This window comes from Macaca mulatta, chromosome 2, assembly GCF_049350105.2.
Source record: "Macaca mulatta isolate MMU2019108-1 chromosome 2, T2T-MMU8v2.0, whole genome shotgun sequence".
In the NCBI taxonomy this organism is placed as follows: Eukaryota; Metazoa; Chordata; class Mammalia; order Primates; family Cercopithecidae; genus Macaca; species Macaca mulatta.
This window is the reverse complement of record NC_133407.1, coordinates 162161122-162180149: the sequence shown is the minus strand read 5'-3', so window position 1 is coordinate 162180149 and position 19028 is coordinate 162161122. Positions and strand designations below refer to the sequence as shown.

General features: G+C 44.2%; 1 protein-coding gene across 9 annotated transcripts in view; it reads left to right on the top strand.

Moving 5' to 3' along the window:
* Nucleotides 1–19028, top strand: part of FBXO40 (F-box protein 40) — a 37321-nt gene that overhangs the window by 14433 nt on the left and 3860 nt on the right. For 2 of the 9 annotated variants that reach the window (XM_077993840.1, XM_077993841.1), the window contains 3 exons: nucleotides 11411–11506; nucleotides 12768–12800; nucleotides 13655–15565. In XM_077993840.1, coding sequence (XP_077849966.1) covers nucleotides 12798–12800; nucleotides 13655–15565 — 1914 coding nt within the window. In that variant the 5' untranslated portion in view covers nucleotides 11411–11506; nucleotides 12768–12797. Of the gene's footprint in view, nucleotides 1–11410; nucleotides 11507–12767; nucleotides 12969–13654; nucleotides 15566–19028 lie in introns of all 9 variants that reach the window. The other 7 variants (XM_077993844.1, XM_077993845.1, XM_001111331.5 and 4 more) reach the window with 4 other exon arrangements.

The window sequence follows — 19028 nt, the reverse complement described above, 5'->3', positions numbered from 1 at the left end:
ACCCTTCCATTTATGTCTTTAGTAAGGTTAAATACCCTAGTTGAACTGAAACAGAATTTTCCTCTCACGTGGGAAGGGAAAGCCTTTTATATCCATATTCACACAGTGCGTTTTGCATTTGTCCTAGATTGATGACATATTTTTGTAATTAATGAATCATTTCATCTATTAGGAGATTTGCAGTTAGGAAAGGGCTTCCTTATGTTAATTCAAAAGGACTTAATTATAAGTTTCCCTTTGGAGCAGCTCAAACCTGCCGTAAAGCTACAGGCAATAGAGATAGCCAGGTCTCTGATGTTTCCTGGCAAAATTTAGCTAGAGTCCTCTTTGGCTTATGATTAACCCTTTCCACCTTTCCAGAGGATTGGGGTCTCCATGCAGAACGAAGATGATATTGGATTCCCAATGCCAAGGATAGATATTGGGTTATGCCTGCCGTGAAAGAGGGGCCATAGCTACTTTGCCGTCTTTCAGATAACCCGAACTGAGGAATTATTTCTTTTAATAAACTTTTAGATAGGTGTGGTATGGTGGCTCACGCCTGTAATCCCAGCACTTTGAAAGGCCTAGGCAGGCGGATCACCTGAGGTCAAAATTTCAGACTAGCCTGGCCAATATGGTGAAACCCTGTATCTACTAAAAATACAAAAATTGGCTGGGTGTAGTGGTGCATGCCTGTAGTCCCAGTTACTTGGAAAGCTGAGGCAGGAGAGTCGCTTGAACTCAGGAGGTAGAGGTTGCAGTGAGCCGAGATCATGCCACTGCACTCCAGCTTGGGTGACAAGAGTGAAACTCCATCTCAAAAAAAAAAAAAAAATTTAGAGACCTCTAAGGCTCTTTTTTTTTTTTTTTTTTTTTTTTGAGATGAAGTCTCGCTCTGTCGCCCAGGCTGGAGTGCAGTGGCATGATCTCGGCTCACTGCAAGCTCTACCTCCCGGATTCACGCCATTCTCCTGCCTCAGCCTCCCAAGTAGCTGGGACTATAGGTGCCTGCCACCACGCCCAGCTAATTTTTTGTATTTTTAGTAGAGACGGGGTTTCACTGTGTTAGCCAGGATTGTCTCGATCTCCTGACCTTGTGATCCAGCCATCTCAGCCTCCCAAAGTGCTGGGATTACAGGCATGAGCCACCGTGCCGGGCCGAGACCTCTAAAGCTCTTTTGGATCAAGTGGGGTAAAGCCTTAACCTAACCAGTGAAGGTAATAATAAACACCAGTAAATAATTGAATCCCCTACAGAGAGGCATTTAAATAAAGTCTAGTTGCCAGACTTCACCCAGATAGATTCCTCTATGTTGGACAGGTTTAACTAGAGATGGGGGCAATGCCTGGCTGTTTGGGTTATTTTGGGCACAGAGCTTTCAGGCTCAAGTCATCTGTTTTAGTATCTTGAAAAGTTTTCCCATAAATAAATAAGGTATCAACTGAAATAAAGAATCCCTTCCCAAATGAGTGGAATTATGAAAATGCTTAACTATTTTCCACTGATTGACACTTGGCATTAGTAATTTATTACTATTAGCCAGCCAGAGGGGGCCTGGGCCAAATCGTGATCCCTGGCTCATTTTTGTTCTTCTTTGGAGTACACTGGCTCAGCTATATCTGGGGCTGCGGGCACTAGGATGCCCATAAGCGTAACTGGCTCTTTTAGTGCAGTGGCCTTGGCCCCTACATCTGCAAGGGCATTTCCTTTAATAATATCATCAAAATGTGCTCTGCAATGAATTACAGCCATTTCCTTTGTCAGTAAAGCAGCATCTAACAAGCTCAAAATATCTGAGTGATGTTTTCTGGGAGAGTCCTTAGCGGTCAGGTGTCCCCACTCTTTCCAAATGTTGGCATGACCATGAAGCATTAAAAAGGCATACTTGGAATCATCATAAATGTTAATTTTTACATCCTTTTCCAATTGCAGGGCCCTAGTAAGAGCAATTAGCTCAGCTTCCATCTGTAAACCATTCTGCCTCAGGATTGTTAAGGGGCTCATCCCTTAAGTTTGGCCTGCTAGAATAAATTGCTCCGTAACCTGTAGGCAGGAATGGTTTACAGCGTCTGTGGACTCTGGCAGACAAGCAGCTGGGTTTACTTGGCGAATTTCAAGAGTTATGTCTGGTGTGTCTAACAGTAAGGTCTGATGCTTTAATAAACATCCTCCCATCATCCACTGGTGCCCTTTAGCCTCTAGGAACCCCTGGACTTGGTGTGCGATCAAAACCTCCAGGTGCTGTCCTAATGTTAGTGTATTAGCTTCATCTACCAGAAGAGCAGTAGCTGCAACAGCCCCAAGGCATCCAGGCCATGCAGAAGCCACATGGTCTAGTTGCTTAGAAAAGTAGGCTACTGGCTGTGGAATACTCCCCAATTTTTGGACAAGAACATCCAAGACCATACCTTGCTTTTTGGCCACATAAAGGAAAAATGGCTTATCCAAGTTGGGGATTCCTAAGGCTGGAGCAGAGCCCAATTTCACTTTGACAGTATTGAAGTTTTGTCTGCAATTCTCATTCCAATCAAAGGGTTTTAAATCTGTCCTTTATAGAACCTCACATAGAAGCTTGAAATGTTTGCCCAAATCCAGGCACTCATAAGTGGCAGAACCCAGTCATTCCTAAAAAGGCCCACATTGGTTTCTTGGTCTGGGGCTCTTGAATGAGCTTCCTTCCATTCTGAGGCTATTGCTTGGGTACCAGAGGTTAAGATATATCCCAAATTGATTCTGGAGGAGTGTTACAAATAAGAAAAAGAGAAACAAATAGTAAATAATAAAAAATATAAAAAAAGACATATCCAAAATATTTGACTTTCTGAGTAGAAATCTGAGCCTTGTGTGGTGACACCCTATATCCACTAGTTCCCAGGAAATTTAGCAATTTAACAGTAGTATTATCTGAGTTCTCTTTAGTTGGGCTAGCAATGAGCAAATCATCTACATACTAGATAATTGTGCCCTTTCGCAGTTGTAGATTCTTCAAGTCCTTAGCTAGAGCATTTCCAGACAAGTGTGGGTTATCCCGCAGCCCTTGAGGGAGAACTGTGCAGGTTAGTTGTGAGGTTGAATGAGTATCTGAATCATTCCATTCAAGGGCAAACAGAGGTCGTGGATCTGGATGCATTAGGTGCAGAAAAATATATCCTTATCTTCCTTTTTTCTCTCCTCAGGGGACAGGAACAAAAGTAACACTCGTTTGCTTTATGCTCTCCAAAGGTAACCATGGCTTGCAACCGAATCAATAAATTCCTCCCCAGTAAGGGGTAGGACATGCAGGTAGTACTAAAAAGCCATGCAAGAAAACAAGAGTCCCTGAAGGACAGCTTAAAGAATAAGGAAAGTGGCAATTCAATGCCCGTACAGCTATGAGAAGACAGGCTCCATTATGCTGGGTCAGAACAAAGTAAACTGCTCCCGTATTGAATAATAAATTAATAATCTTATCTGCCACTTCAAGAGTCACCTGAGGCTCCTCGAGAGCAATGGCTAATTGTCCAACAGGAACTGAGGTGTGAAGTCTGGGGCCGGTCACTCTTAGGTCTGCTGGGCCATTATGGGTTCAGGAGCCAACAACTCTCTTGGGAGCACAGGCCATTCCCTCTTCCAGTGACCAACCTCCTTACAGAAAACACATTGGTTTACACCCAGGGCACAGTGGCCCAGGGCACAGTGGCTCAGAGGCCCAGAATGGGGCTTTCTGCCTGCTCACTTCCTCTGGCAGGGCTTGGGGGATAAGGGGCTGACTCTGAAGGGGTAGAGAGCTCAAAGCTGCAGCTAAAAGCTGGGCCTTTTGGGAGGTTTGCTTTACTTTCTCTGCTTCCTCTGCCCTATCTTGCCCATTGAAAACTGTAAAAGTCATGTCTAAAAGCTGATTTATGGAAGTCTGGGGGCCTAAGGTTGCTTTTGTAGCTTCCTGCAGATATCAGGAGCAGACTGGGTTATGAAATGAACTCCTAGCAATGCCTGTACCTCCTTGGAGTCAGGGTCAGTGTTAATATGTTTCCTCAAGGTCTCAATTAAGTGCCCTTGGAACAAGGTTGGGTTTTCATCCTTTCCCTGAGTAATTTCCCTGACTTTACCATAATTAACAGGCTTTATCACAAATCTCATTGCTTCAAGGAGGCAATTAATCATATGGTTTCTCCTCTCTAGGTTCTTACTTCCTTTTTTTGTTGTTGTTTTTTTCCTCAAGATGGAGTCTTACTCTGTTGCCCAGGCTGGGGTGCAGTGGCAAGATCTTGGCTCACTGCAACCTCCGCCTCCCAGATTCGGGTGAGTTCTCCTGGCTCAGCTTCCCAAGTAGCTGGGACCACAGGCACATACCACCACGTATGGCTAATTTTTGTGTTTTTAGTAGAGACAGGGTTTCACCACATTGCCCAGGCTGGTATCAAACTCCTGACCTCAAGTGAGCTACCCACCTTGGCTGCCCAAACTTACTTCCTCTTAATAACTCCTATTTAGGTCCCAGTCAGGCACTGCTGTGCCTCCTACTGGATAGATGTCATGTCCCTGGTTGCAGGCTGCCCCTCCATCTTCATATGCTTTAACAGCTCCCCTAATATGCTGCTTTTCTTCTTCTGCGAAGCAGGTAGACAGAAGTATATGCAAATCTTGCCAGGTTAATTCATATGTCAGTGTTAGTCTCTCAAATTCATCTATGAATTTTCCTAGACCCTCTAAAAACCAGCTGAATTTTTCCTGGTGTAAGGCTGTCAGGCACAGAAAAGGTATAAGGCTGTCAGGCACATATACCCATAGAGTGCCCCGTCACCATCTGCCAACTCCTGAAGAGAGCAAAGAGTCAACTTTGACAGCTGGTAAGAGGCCCCACTGAGAGTGGTGCTGGTGGGGCTCGGCTCTTTGGGTAATGAATGTAAGACAGGGCTTGAAGGGTAAGGAGGAGGTGATGGCAGGACATCAGACATCCCCAAATAACTAGGAGGGGTTAATAATACTTTGGATACTTCTGGGGAACTAGGAGTCTGACTTTGTTCCTCCGGAGCACTTGAACTTACAGTGGGGAGTCCAGGACCAGCTGGGGGAAGCCTGGGATTAGGAGGCACTTACATAAGTGGTCATGAATTATGTCTAGTCCCTCATTTTTCTTTCCTTCTATCAAGCATATACAAGCGTACTTTAAATCCTTATCCTGGCTAACCATTAGGAAGGCCTGCACATAGAGTATTTCTCCACACTTAGTTTCCCTTCTACAAAACAAATCAAGCCGAGGTATAGTGTTTGGGGCCGCTGTAACACCTGAGGTCCACCTTTCTGGTCCTCTCAAAGGATATTGGGACCAGTGTTATATTAAAAAAAAAAAAATCATCTTAAGCCCATCCAATTTAAACCTTCCCTAATAGGTTAAAATGCACCCTAGCAGTGAGCTCTTCAGGACAGATACGGCATGAGAACTGGTATACCAGGACTGAAGGTGCTGAATACCACTCCTTGTCGGCAAGATTGTACTGCCTCCAGCTGAGCTCCACTAAAAGGGACAAGAGAATTCTTAGTGCCAGTTTGGCCAAGGGAGGAACTCCTGGAGCCAGTAGTGTCCCCTTGTTCATATCAGATAATAAGAACAAGTAGGCAGACTCATGGTCACCTGAGGCAATGCCACGAGGAACCCAGCAAAAAAAAGATGTTGAACCAAACAAGGGAAGTGGGCAAGCTGTAACTTGGGATCCCGTGACAAAACTATTTCAGGGCAAAAATGACATTCTGGGTCTAGGAAACAGGGCCCAGCTGTCCGTGACCAGCCAATGAAAGATGATCTTCTGATTAACAGATAAGAGAAAACTGTTAAGAAAAAGTCTCCTGTCCTCCATTCTGGGGCTAATTGTTTGCAGGGACAGACATAAGAGAGGCTTTTGCTTGAAGGGCATTTCTAATCTTGTCACATATAGCTGTTAAATACCACACTTCAACTTGTAACTGCAGTAATGGAGAAGTTTTTGCCCATCTCTTCCAATAATTAAGGTACAAAAAGACTAGATCCTGAGCGACTTCTTGTTTCCAGTGTCCCTCAGACAAGTGGTGAATTAAGTCAGAGGAGAGGCAAGGAAAGTAAAAGCTAAACTATTTGGTGGCTGGGCGTGGTGGCTCATGCCTGTAATCCCAACACTTTGGGAGGCTGAGGTGGGTGGATCACTTGAGGTCAGGAGTTCAAGACCAGCCTGGCCAACATGCTAAAACCCTGTCTCTACTAAAAATACAAAAATTAGACCGGGCATGGTGGCTCATGCCTGTAATCCCAGCACTTTGGGAGGCCGAGGTGGGTGGATCACGAGGTCAAGAGATCCAGACCATCCTGGCCAACATGGTGAAACCCTGTCTCTATTAAAAACACAAAAATTAGCTGGGTGTGCGGGCACGTGCCTGTAGTCCCAGCTACTTGGGAGGCTGAGGCAGGAGAATCGCTTGAACCCAGAAGGCGGAGGTTGCAATGAGCCGAGATTGTGCCACTGCATTCCAGTCTGGTGACAGAGCGAGACTCCGTCTCAATAAAAAATTAAACAGGCGTGGTGGTGAGTGCCTGTAATCCTAACTACTCAGGAGGCTGAGGCAGGAGGATTGCTTGAACCCAAGAGGTGGAGGTTGCAGTGAGCCGAGAGGGAGATCGCACCACTCTACTCCAGCCTGATAGAGAGAGACTCTGTCTCAAAAAAAAAAAAAAAAGAAAAAAGAATATGCTAAACTGTTTGGGCCATCCTTTCTGTGGCAGCCTCAGGGCTTCTGTGAAACAAAGGCAGAAAGCCGACAGGAAACAAGAAGCAGGACACTCAGGCCAGCAACAGAGAGCACAAGGTGGATTACTCCCAAGAAGATAGTGGCAAACATCTCATAGGGCCAAATCCATTTTCCCAAATAAACTCTGGGGCTTTTAACTCCTTGGGCCCTGGGCTTCAAATCCAAGCAGCAGTGGACAAACATCCTTGTCCCCTGGAATGGCTTAATAACTCTAAAATGAGCCCCACTTACCCAAAGTCGGCCAATTAATGCTGCACAGACTGTTTTCCTTCTGAGTGGGAGTCTCTTCTTATTGTCAATCCCCACACAAGGACACCAGAAAGATGTTGCGGGAAAAGAGGGTCATGATCCAGACACCAAGAGTGGGTTCTTGGATTCTCACAGGAAAGGATTTGAGGCACGTGAAAGAAGCACATTTGCCAGGCTCAGTGGCTTATGCCTGTAATCCCAGCACTTTGGGAGCCCGAGGCAGGTGAATCTCGAGGTCAGGAGATCGAGACTATCCTGGCTAAAACGATGAAACCCCTACAAAAAATTTGCTGGGTGTAGTGGCACATGCCTGTAGTCCCAGCTACTCAAGAGGCTAAGGCAGGAGAATCACTTGAATCTGGGAGGCGGAGGTTGCGGTGAGCCGAGACCGTGCCACTGCACTCCAGCCTGGGCAACAGAGAGAGCATCTCAAAAACAGAAAAAAAGGTAGCACATTTATTGGAAACTACTCAGTTGCAGACTAGGGCATCTGCAGCTGAAGGAGGAATGCTCCCTCTTTTGTTAGTGTCTCTACTTATAAGAAACCCGAGGAGAGCAGATTACTTGAGGTCAGGAGTTTGAAACCAGCCTGGTCAACATGGCAAAACCCCATCTCTTCTAAAAATATTAAATTAGCGGGGCATGGTGGTATGCGCCTTTAATCCCAGATACTGGGGAAGTTGAGGTGGGAGAATCATTTGAACCCGGGAGGCGGAGGTTGCAGTTAGATAGTGCCACTGCACTCCAGCCTGGTCAACAAAGCAACAGAGTGAGACTCTGTCGCAAAAAAAAAAAAAAAAAGAAAGAAAAAGAAAGAAACTGTAAGGAAACTATAAGGAGCTAAATTAAACTGGAAACGTGCAGATGTGTTCACTAAAGGTAGTGGCTGTCAGTGTTATCAAAGACCAAAGACCATCAATCTTTTAACCTCAGCTTGCTCATTAACATTATCTTTAAGTAAAGAGGGCTGCCCTCTCAGGACATCTGGATGCTTTGTAGGCTTGGTGGGAGAAGTTTTGTCTGGCCATAAATATTCTGTAATTTTAAGTGTGGTCACCTTGCGATGTAGCTATTTTTAGACCCTAAGTATTAACCTTACCGGTGTCTTGTGAGTGCCTCGCTATTCACTTTAAGATGGAGTCACTCTGGTCATGTCTTATTAAACCAGAGGCCTGGTAAGCAGAACTTCCTCTAACATAATCACTTCTCGAAGGCCCCACCACCAGACACCCCCACATTGGGAATTAGATTTCCACATGTGGATTTGGGGGGGACATAAACATTCAGACCACAGCACAATCCAACCCTCTCAGCCACCCCGCTGTGCTCCTCTCCTTCTCTGGCTTTAACACCTTTGTTTATCTTCTGCTGGCCCTGACCCTTTTTGATGCTTCTGCTTGCGACTTCTCCCCCGGCCCCTGACTAGGGCTATTAGGAGTATAGAGCACTCTACTGTGATTCATCTTTCACACTCAGTAGCCCCAGTGGGGTCCAGAACAAGGGTTCTCATTTATTAATGGGCGTAAGACTCGGACGGGGAGTGTGTTAAGCATGTAAATTCCAGGAGTACATCCTTCCCTCAGGTCCAGTGGTACAGCCAGCATCTGTGGCAGTGGAACTTTTTGTGAAGATGGGAATGTTCTATTCTGTATTGTCCTAAAGATGAGCTACTAGCCACACATGGCAATAGAGCACTTGAAATGTGGCTAACGTGATTGAGAAACTGAATTATTCATTTTATTGCATTTTGATTAAATTTAAATAGCCACATGTGGCTGGTGACTATCATATTGAACAGTGCAGATCTATAGGGTTAGCAAGCATCACAGCTGACTCTAATGAACAATAGTGTTTAAGATTGTAACAAGCCATCCAGGTGACTCTTATGCTCACTTACTGGCAAGTAGTAGTAGGTAATCAACAAATGTTTGTTGAATAAATGAATGAGTGGAGGAACTAATAAAATGAATGAACCACACTATAATTTCCTTGTGATTTAAGGCTGTTTCTCCTGAAAAAGAAAATGTGGGGGACTGTTCCAGATTAAAGAGGCTAAAAAGACTTGACAATCAAATAGAATAAATTGACATTAAAAGGATCCTTGTTCAAAAATGAGCAGAGGTCTTAAAGCCAGACATAGAAAGATACATATTGCATGTTCTCGTTCATATGTGGGAGCTAAAAAAGTTGATCTCATGGAGGTAGAGAGTGAATGATAGTTACCAGAGCCTGGGAAGGGTGTAGACGATAGTGGCAGAGGGAAGAAGAGAGGTTGGTGAATGGATATGAACAGACAGAGAAAACAAGTTTTAGTGTTTGGTAGTAGAGTAGGTGACTATAGCTAGCAACAGTGTATTGTATATTTCAAAATAGCTAGAAGAGAGTCCTGGAAATGTTCCCAACATATAGAAATGATAAATACTTGAGACGACGACCTAAATATCCTGACTTGATGATTACAGATTCTATGCATATAAGAAAATATCACATGTACACCATAACCATGCACAAATATTATGTATCAGTTAAAAATATTTGGGCCGGGCACAGTGGCTCACACCTGTAATCCCAGCACTTTGGGAGGCTAAGGTGGGTGGATCACGAGGTCAAGAGATCGAGACCATCTTGACCAACATGGTGAAACCTCGTCTCTAGTAAAAATACAAAAAATTAGCTAGGCATGGTGGTGGGCGCCTGTAATCCCAGCTACTCAGGAGGTTGAGGCAGGAGAATTGCTTGAACCTGGGAGGCAGAGGTTGTAGTGAGCCGAGATTGCACCACTGCACTCCAGCCAGGGCAACAGTGTGAGACTCTGTCTCAAAAAACAACAACAAAATTTTAAAAAATATATAGTTAGAAGAAATAAGTTATAGTATTTGATAGTACAGTAGAAAAATTATAATTAACAATAATTTATTGTATATCTCAAAATAACTAAAGGAGGCCAGGCACGGTGGCTCATGCCTGTAATCCCAGCAGTTTTGGAGGTCAAGGCAGGTGGATCACTTGAGGTCAGGAGTTCAAGACTAGACTGGCCAACATGGTGAAACCCTGTCTCTACTAAAAACACAAAAATTAGCTAGGCATGGTAGCGCATGATTGTAATCCCAGCTACTTGGGAAGCTGAGGCAAAAGAATTACTTGAACCCAGGAGGTGGAGGTTTCAGTGAGCTACGATGTGCCACTGCACTCCACACTGGGTAACAGAGTAAGGCTCTGTCAAAAAAAAAAAAAAAAAAAAAGCTGAAAGAGAAGAATTATAATGTTCCCAACATAAAGAAAAGTGTTTGAGGTGATGGATATCCCAATTACCCTGATTCGATCATTCCACATTGTATACAGGCATCAAAATATTGCATGTACCCCCAAAACATGTACAACTATTATATATCAATAAAAATGTTTAATAAATAAAAATATTAAAAATTTAAAAATAACTATAATAGACATTTTGGAGACAACTGGAGAAATGTGACTATAGGCATTATACATGATATTAGAAAAGTATTTTTGTTTTCTTAGGTGAGATAATGTTACTATAAGTCTTCATTCTTAGGAAGTACAAGCTGAAGTACTTAGGGATAAAGCATCTTATATCAGCAACTTTCTTTCTTTCTTCCTTTTTTTTGAGATGGAGTTTCACTCTGTTGCCCAGGCTAGAGTGCAATGGCACGATCTTGATTCACTGCAACCTCTGCCTCCCGGGTTCAAGCAATTTTCCTGCCTCAGCCTCCCTAGTAGCTGGGATTACAGGCACATGCCACTGTGCCCGGTTAATTTTTTTTTTTTGTAGTTTTAGTAGAGACGGGATTTCACCACGTTGATCAGGCTGGTCTTAAACTCCTGATGTCAGGTGATCCACCTGCTTCGGTCTTCCAAAGTGCTGGGGTTATAGGCTTGAGCCACCGCTCCCGGCTGGCAACTTATTTTCAAGTGGCTCAGTCAAAACTGTGTGTGTGTGTGTGTGTGTGTGTGTGTGTGTGTGTGTGTGTATGTGTGTGTGGTTGGGGGGTGGAGGGAGATTGAGAGAGGGACAGAGAGGAGAGAAAGAAAGGACACAAAAATGGTAAAATGTTAGCAATTGCTGAATCTAGATAAAGTACGTTTTGGTGTTTGTTGTATGTATTCCTTCACCTTTTCTGTATATTTGAAATGTCTTTTTTTTTTTTTTCAAGTTGGGGGAAATTTTACCCACAATGAATTGGCAAATTCTAAAGTAAAGTTTTGTTTTTTTTTTTTTTTTAAGACAGAGTCTTACTCTCTTACCCAGGCTGGAGTGCAGTGGTGCCATTACAGTTCACTGCAGCCTTGACCTCTCAGACTCAAGCAATCCTCCCACGTCAGTGTCACTCTCAAGTAGCTGGGATCATAGGCATGCACCACCATGCCCCACTAATTTTTAAATTTTTTTTTTTTTTTCAGTAAAGACAGGATATTGCTATGTTTCTCGGACTGGTCTTGAACTCCTGGGCTCAAGCAATCAACCCACCTCAGCCTCTCAAATTGCTGAGATTACAGGTGTGAGCCATTGCACCTGGCCAAATTTTAAACTTATGGATGTACTGACATTTGGATGCTAACCTCCCCTCCATCACAGACTAACACAGTGCTGAAAGTATGTTACAAATTCTCTGGACCAGATATTGCAAACTGGCAACCTACAGATCCTATCTGGCCAGTATTCATGTTTTTCTTTGGTTCAAATAGAGTGTTGTTTTAAATTAAGTTAGTTGTTAACATTTAAAATTCAGAGTATTTTTATTTTGATATATTATGTAGTAAAATATTTTGCATTGTGATGAAATATAAAATACTACTTTACAATAGCAAACATGTATAGATCACTTCCTGTGAAACAAGCACTGTTCTAAGAGTTTCATGTATATTTAGCTCATTTACTCCTTACAGCAGCACTATGGGATAGGTACTATTATTATCCTCTCTCTACAGATGGGGAAACTGATGAACAAAGAAGTGAAGTAACTTTCCCAAAGTCTTCACAGCCACTGACTTGTAGCGCCAGGGTGTAAACCTGTGCAGTCTGCCTTCTAACCACTAAACCATATCACCACTCACAAAAGTCCACATCCCCAAGGTCTCTGGAAAAACCAAGTCTGGCAACACATTTCCACATGGCATCAATTAACCAGGGCTGAGAAATTTCATTTCCCTGAAGACAGGGCATTTTCTCTTTCACTTGCCAGAGTCTCCGTTCAGTCAACTTCTGGGGCCTTTGGGGTTTTGACCCCTGCTCTAGCACAGCTGAATATACCAGGGGAAATGGCATGTTACAGATATTTCACAGACACCTACACACTGCCCCAGACCAAGTTAGATGTCAGGCTGACCTCTAAGTGGACAGGAAGCCCCAGTGGAAGAGAAGATTAGAAGGTAACGTAGGCCAGATTGTGGGTAGAAGAGTGTTTAGAATGCCAGGATAATTGTCAGCAGACAATGGAGAAAGTTATAGGAAGCAGAAGTTACACATCCCACGGTTGGTAATACGCCCTATCAGAGGGCAGTGGGGGTCGGAGAAAATAGCATGGGCCAGCATGGCCTGGACTACAAAGCTGATTCCATCACTTAGCAGCTGTGTGACCTTGGACAAGTTACTTACCTTCAAGCTTCTGTTTCCTTGACTCAAAAATGGGGATAAAGACACCTCCAGGATGGTGGAAGGAATTAAATGAGACAGTGTGTGAAGTCTCTTTAGCCCCTGTTAGTACAGGTAACCTAACTGCTTTTCTTACTAATCATTTATATTCATATTTTCCCCTAGAGCTAAGAAGCAAGAAGAAATTGGGGCACCATGGTAAGCACCAGGAGCTTATTGAAGCTTCACCATTGAGAGGTCCAGGTCTTCCTTCATTTATCCTGTAGCCCAAGCAGCTAGCAGACTTGCTCTTACGGGTTGATGATGTTTATCAACTTTTTTCCAAACCAGAGATCCTGGACAGAACTTGGAAGAAACTGATGCAGAGTAAGGGGAAAACAGTTGAGAAGGATTTTTGAGCAAAGAGTTTTAGTGAACATTTAAATAAAATAGTCAAAAAGCCAGCAATAATCTAAATGGCTAGCAATTCCTTCATTCAGCAAGCACTGAATACCCACAAAGGTCCAGGGCCCATGCTAGATGCTAGGGACAGAAATGCGAGCAAAACCAGAGCCGGCTGCTGTCCTCCCAGCCCGCCCTCTGGTGGTAGTTGATTAAATGATAGCACACCCATATTCCGGTATGTTACACTGCCATTATGAAGAAAGTCTGTAGAGAATAACTAATAAAACAATCTAGTTTCGTGTTCTAATAGCAACGTAAAAAGCAGGATGAAGAGTTGTATCCATAGTATTATCTGTATGATATAAATAACCTGTAATCCACAACTCAAAAATAACAATTGTCAACAGTGTAGTCCATTATATTCAATTCTTTTTTTCCTATTCTAAACACATCTACCACATATATACAATAAACTGTTGCAAAACTCTAAAAAGTACTTACAGTTGTTATTTCTGGATTGTGGGATTGTGATTTTCCATATATTTCAAGGTTTCTACAAAAAGCAGGCATAAACAGGAAATATGTCAATTAAAACACAGTCACAGACATGCACAGAGCATCTCCTCAGTATTCATTTGTTTTCTTTCCCCTGTCCTTGGTGTGTCCAGGGGAAAGCCCGCAGGCCTCCGCCAGGGCACCACAGGCATTGTGAGGGATGCTTCAACCGCCACTGCCACATTCCTGCGGAACCCAACGTCTCCTGCCTGGTAATAAGCTGCCACCTGCTCTGTGGTGCCACCTTCCACATGTGCAAAGAGGCAGAGCACCAGCTCCTCTGCCCTTTAGAGCAGGTTCCATGCCTCAACTCCGAATATGGCTGCCCTCTGTCCATGTCCCGCCACAAACTGGCCAAGCACCTGCAGGTGTGCCCCGCCAGCGTGGTCTGCTGCTCCATGGAGTGGAACCGCTGGCCAAATGTGGACTCTGAAACCACCCTTCACGAGAACATCATGAAAGAGACCCCCAGTGAGGAGTGTTTGGACACAGCCCTGGCCCTGCAGGACCAGAAGGTCCTCTTCAGATCCTTGAAAATGGTGGAACTTTTCCCAGAAACTAGAGAGGCTACTGAGGAGGAACCAACTATGAATGGTGAAACCGGTGTGGAGGAAATGGGAGGAGCAGTGGGTGGAGTGGATATCAGTTTGGTAACACATGGTTTGTCAGCAACTAATGGGGAGATGGCAGAGCTAAGTCAAGAAGAACGGGAGGTGCTAGCCAAAACCAAAGAAGGGATGGACCTGGCTAAGTTTGGCCAGTGGGAAAATATTTTCAGCAAAGAGCACGCAGCCTCTGCTTTAACAAATTCGTCAGCGAGCTGTGAGAGCAAGAACAAGAATGGCCCAGAGAAGGAACAGATTTCCAGTGGCAATAACATGGTAGAAGGAGAGGACGCTCCCGAAAAGAAAGAACCACAGGAAAATCAGAAGCAGCAGAACGTTCACACAGCTGTGGAAACCACAGGGCTTGCCCCTTGGCAGGATGGTGTTCTGGAAAGACTGAAAACAGCTGTGGATGCAAAGGACTATAACATGTATCTAGTGCACAATGGGCGGATGCTGATCCACTTTGGTCAGATGCCTGCTTGTACACCCAAGGAGAGAGACTTTGTTTATGGCAAGCTTGAGGCTCAGGAAGTTAAGACTGTTTATACCTTCAAAGTTCCTGTGAGCTACTGTGGAAAGCGAGCTCGACTTGGAGATGCCATGTTGAGTTGTAAGCCGAGTGAACACAAGGCAGTGGATACTTCAGATCTGGGGATCACTGTGGAGGACCTGCCCAAATCAGATCTCATCAAGACCACCCTCCAGTGTGCTTTGGAAAGAGAACTCAAAGGCCACGTCATCTCTGAATCCAGAAGCATTGATGGACTGTTCATGGATTTTGCCACACAAACATACAACTTTGAGCCAGAACAGTTTTCCTCTGGGACAGTGCTGGCTGACCTAACCGCTGCCACCCCAGGGGGACTCCATGTGGAGCTGCACAGTGAGTGTGTCACCAGGAGACACAACAAAAGCAGTTCTGCCTTCACTTTCACTTGCAACAAATTCTTCAGGAGGGATGAGTTCCCCCTGCACTTCAAGAATGTCCACACAGACATTCAGTCATGTCTCAACGGCTGGTTCCAGCATCGATGCCCCCTTGCCTACTTGGGATGTACATTTGTTCAAAACCATTTCCGTCCCCCGGGGCAAAAGGCAAAAGTAATCTACAGCCAGGAGCTCAAGACCTTTGCCATTAAGCCGGAGGTTGCTCCAGAGCTGAGCAAACGAAGGAAGAACAACCATCTTTTGGGTCATGGAGGAAAAAGCCAGAATTCTTTAACCAGCCTGCCCCTGGAGATTTTGCAGTACATTGCTGGGTTCTTGGACAGTGTCAGCCTGGCCCAGCTCTCCCAGGTGTCTGTGCTGATGAGGAATATCTGTGCCACTTTGTTACAAGAGAGAGGGATGGTCCTTTTGCAATGGAAGAAGAAGAGGTATTCCCATGGAGGCACCTCCTGGAGAGTCCACAGAGAGGTAAGTCAACACTCATTTATTGATGGATTGATTGACTCATTCAGCAATTTTTTGTTTCATTTTTTACAAACAGGTACTCTCTCTGTTGCCCAGGCAAAAGTGCAGTGGTGCAATCATAGCTTACCACAGCCTCGAACTTCTGGGCTCAAGTGATCCTCTTGCCTTTGTCTTCCAAGTAGCTGGGACTACAGGTGTGCATCAACACATCTGACTAATTTTTAAATTGAGATGGGGTCTCACTGTGTTGTGCAGGCTGGTTTTGAACTCCTGGTCTCAAGTGATCCTCCCATTTCGGCCTCCGAAAGTGCTGAAATTACAGGTGTGAGCCACTGCACCTGGCCTTAACAATTTTTTTTTCTTTTTTTTTTTTTTTTTGAGATGGAGTCTTGCTCTGTCGCCCAGTCTGGAGTGCAGTGGCACAATCTCGGCTCACTGCAATCTCCACCTCCCAGGTTCATGCCATTCTCCTGCCTCAGCCTCCTGAGCAGCTGGGACTACAGGCACCCACCACCATGCCTGGCTAATTTTTTGTATTTTTAGTAGAGATGTGGTTTCACTGTGTTAGCCAGGATGGTCTGGAACTCCTGACCTTGTGATCCGCCCACCTCGGCCTCCCAAAGTGCTGGGATTATAGGCGTGAGCCACCATGCCCAGCCCAACAAATATTTTTAAAGGGCTTTTTTTTTTTTTTTTTTTTTTTTTTTTTTTGAGACAGAGTTTGCTCTTGTTGCCCAGGCTGGAGTGCAATGGCATGATCTTGGCTCACCACAACCTCCACGTCCCAGGTTCAAGCGATTCTCCTAGCTGGGATTACAGGCATGCGCTACCATACCCTGCTAATTTTATATTTTTAGTAAAGACGGGGTTTCTCCATGTTGGTCAGGCTGGTCTCAAACTCCCAACCTCAGGTGATCCACCCGCCTCAGCCTCCCAAAGTGCTGGGATTACAGGTATGAGCCACTGCACCCCGCCCCTTTTTTTTTTTTTTCTGAGATGGAGTTTTGCTCTTTTTGCCCATGCTGGAGTGCAATGGCACAATCTCGGCTCACCGCAACCTCTGCCTCCCGGGTTCAAGCAATTCTCCTGCCTCATCCTCCCGAGTAGCTGGGATTACAGGCATGCACCACCACACCCGGCTAATTTTGTATTTTTAGTAGAGACAGGCTTTCTCTATGTTGGTCAGACTGGTCTCAAACTCCCAACCTCAGGTGATCCACCCCCATCAGCCTCCCAAAGTGCTGGGATTATAGGCGTGAGCCACTGCGCCCAGCCTTAAACAGCTTGTTATGTGCCAAGCAGGGTACTAGGCATGGGAACAGTTGCTGAGAATAAGACTGACTCAAGGAGGTCAGTTTAGTAGAAAAGACAGACCTATAAACACATAAATAGCAATCCAGAGGGTAGTGCCTGTTCATCTGTGTATGTGTGCTGAATATCTTCTGTTTGCTCACAAGACCCATTCTCCATCCTTCTCCACCCTGTCTGTCCCCCAGGAGGCTGACCTGGACAGATTGCCTCAGCTGGCTCCCTTGCCCTCCAGCTTCCAGTGGGGATAACCTAAATGGAGCATGTCAGCAGGAGATGGGAGGGAGGGAAGAATGAGGTTGAAGTATCTATTCTCCTGGTTTCCCCCTCTGCATGGTTCCTCCCCTTTGTGACACTTTGAGCAGGTGCTGTCCCTCCACTGAAGGTGGCTTTATCAGGTGGCTCTCTCCACAAAATTACTCACTCCGGGATCCAACGACCTTCCTCCTTCTTTTTCAGGCCCAGGGCATAACTCTCTAGGTAGCTACTCACCCTGGGTACTGCACTGTATCTCGTGGCTTTCCTATACCTTGTTCTCGCGTCTGTAAATCATTCCTTTAAAAAAAAAATTCTCTTCAAATTACCAAGTCTGAGAGTGCTGCCTGTTCCCTGCTCTGACTCTGATTGGTACAGGAGGCCAACAAATCTCCTCAGTCCCATGTCAACTCATTTTTTAAAACAGTTTTTGCCTTTGATAAAGACATTTTGAAATTCTAAATGAATTTGGCCCACTGATTTCCCCTGGTTCAAATGCTAATTTAATTGTTCAAAAAACACTCTGCTCTATAGATCAAAGAACCCTTCCCTTCAGAAATACCTTGTTCCTTTTCCCCAATAGGTCATGTTTGTTTAAGTGTATTATAACTTCTACCAGCTTGTACCATACTGAAGTGAGGCTCCTAATTCATCATATCCCAGTGCCTGTAGCATCCTTTCTCATGGTAAACATGTTGGTAATATGAACCATGAATTTATGATGCCCATTTAGGTCAATAATTCCATAATCTCACTGTTGAATTTCTTCCTAGTATGTGGTATTTGCAAATTGGCATCGGGGAGTTAGAGTTGTTTGCATCTATTTTTATTGATTATGTCTAAAACATTTTGTATGTTTTCCATTATTTATTCCTGAGCAGTCTTCCTCAAAAAGTAATTACAAGACTTTCTCTCTCTCGTATACGTGCCTGAATTCAAGTGTTAAATAAACACTGACTGCCAACCTAGCACGTATTAGGAGGAACATGAATGAAGACTAACACACTGCCTTCAGAAATAGTATTGTCTAAAAACACCTAACATCAGATGTAAATAATTTAATTTAGATACTAGAAATCCCATTATTTTTTGGCTCAAGTTTGTCCCCAGTTCAATGCTGGCTGACCACTCTCAGATATTATTTGGGACAAGCTAATTTCCTTGCAGAAAGAAATAAAGAAAATTTAGTTGGGGCTAAAGGATACTCACATTAGAATGGATTTTTAAAGTTAAAAGGGAAATAGTTCTAAGATCTCAAAGAAACCACTTTTCCTACATAGCAACAAGGACAAGAAACTGTAGGTGAAGTAGTCAGGTTGAAAGAGTATTGGGCTATGCCTACTCACATAACCAGACTTGAAAATGGTGACTTTGCCATTACATCCCAGGTGGAAAGACCAGAGGATATTTCAGAACTCATAGAATTTTCCTATGGGGTTCCCATTCTAGTGAGACTCTTATGAGTTAGAATACTTTAATTTCGAGCAATAGAAAATCAACCTAAAGTGGCATAAACAATAAAGGGAGTTTATTGGATTGTGTAACTAAAAAGTCTAACGGTAATGGCTTCAGGTAAGGCTTGATCTAACAGCTCAAAAAATGTCCCCAAATGACATCTCTTCTTTCTGTTTTTTACCTCTACTTCCTCAATAATGGCTACATTGTAAGATAGTTCTCACTCGGTGGTCCCTGGTGATTGCCGGCAGCTCCTAGGACTTCAGCTTCGCAGTTCAAGTACAGAAAGAAAAAGATAATCTGCTTTTTGGTATCTCCAACAAAAGTTCTGGAATAAGAATTGCACTGGTACTAATTGTCCTGATTTGAACTGTGCATCTACTCTAAAATTAATCACTTGCTGGTGGAGGAGCAAGGAAGAGTGTGTGTCAATATGCTGATTGGTGTT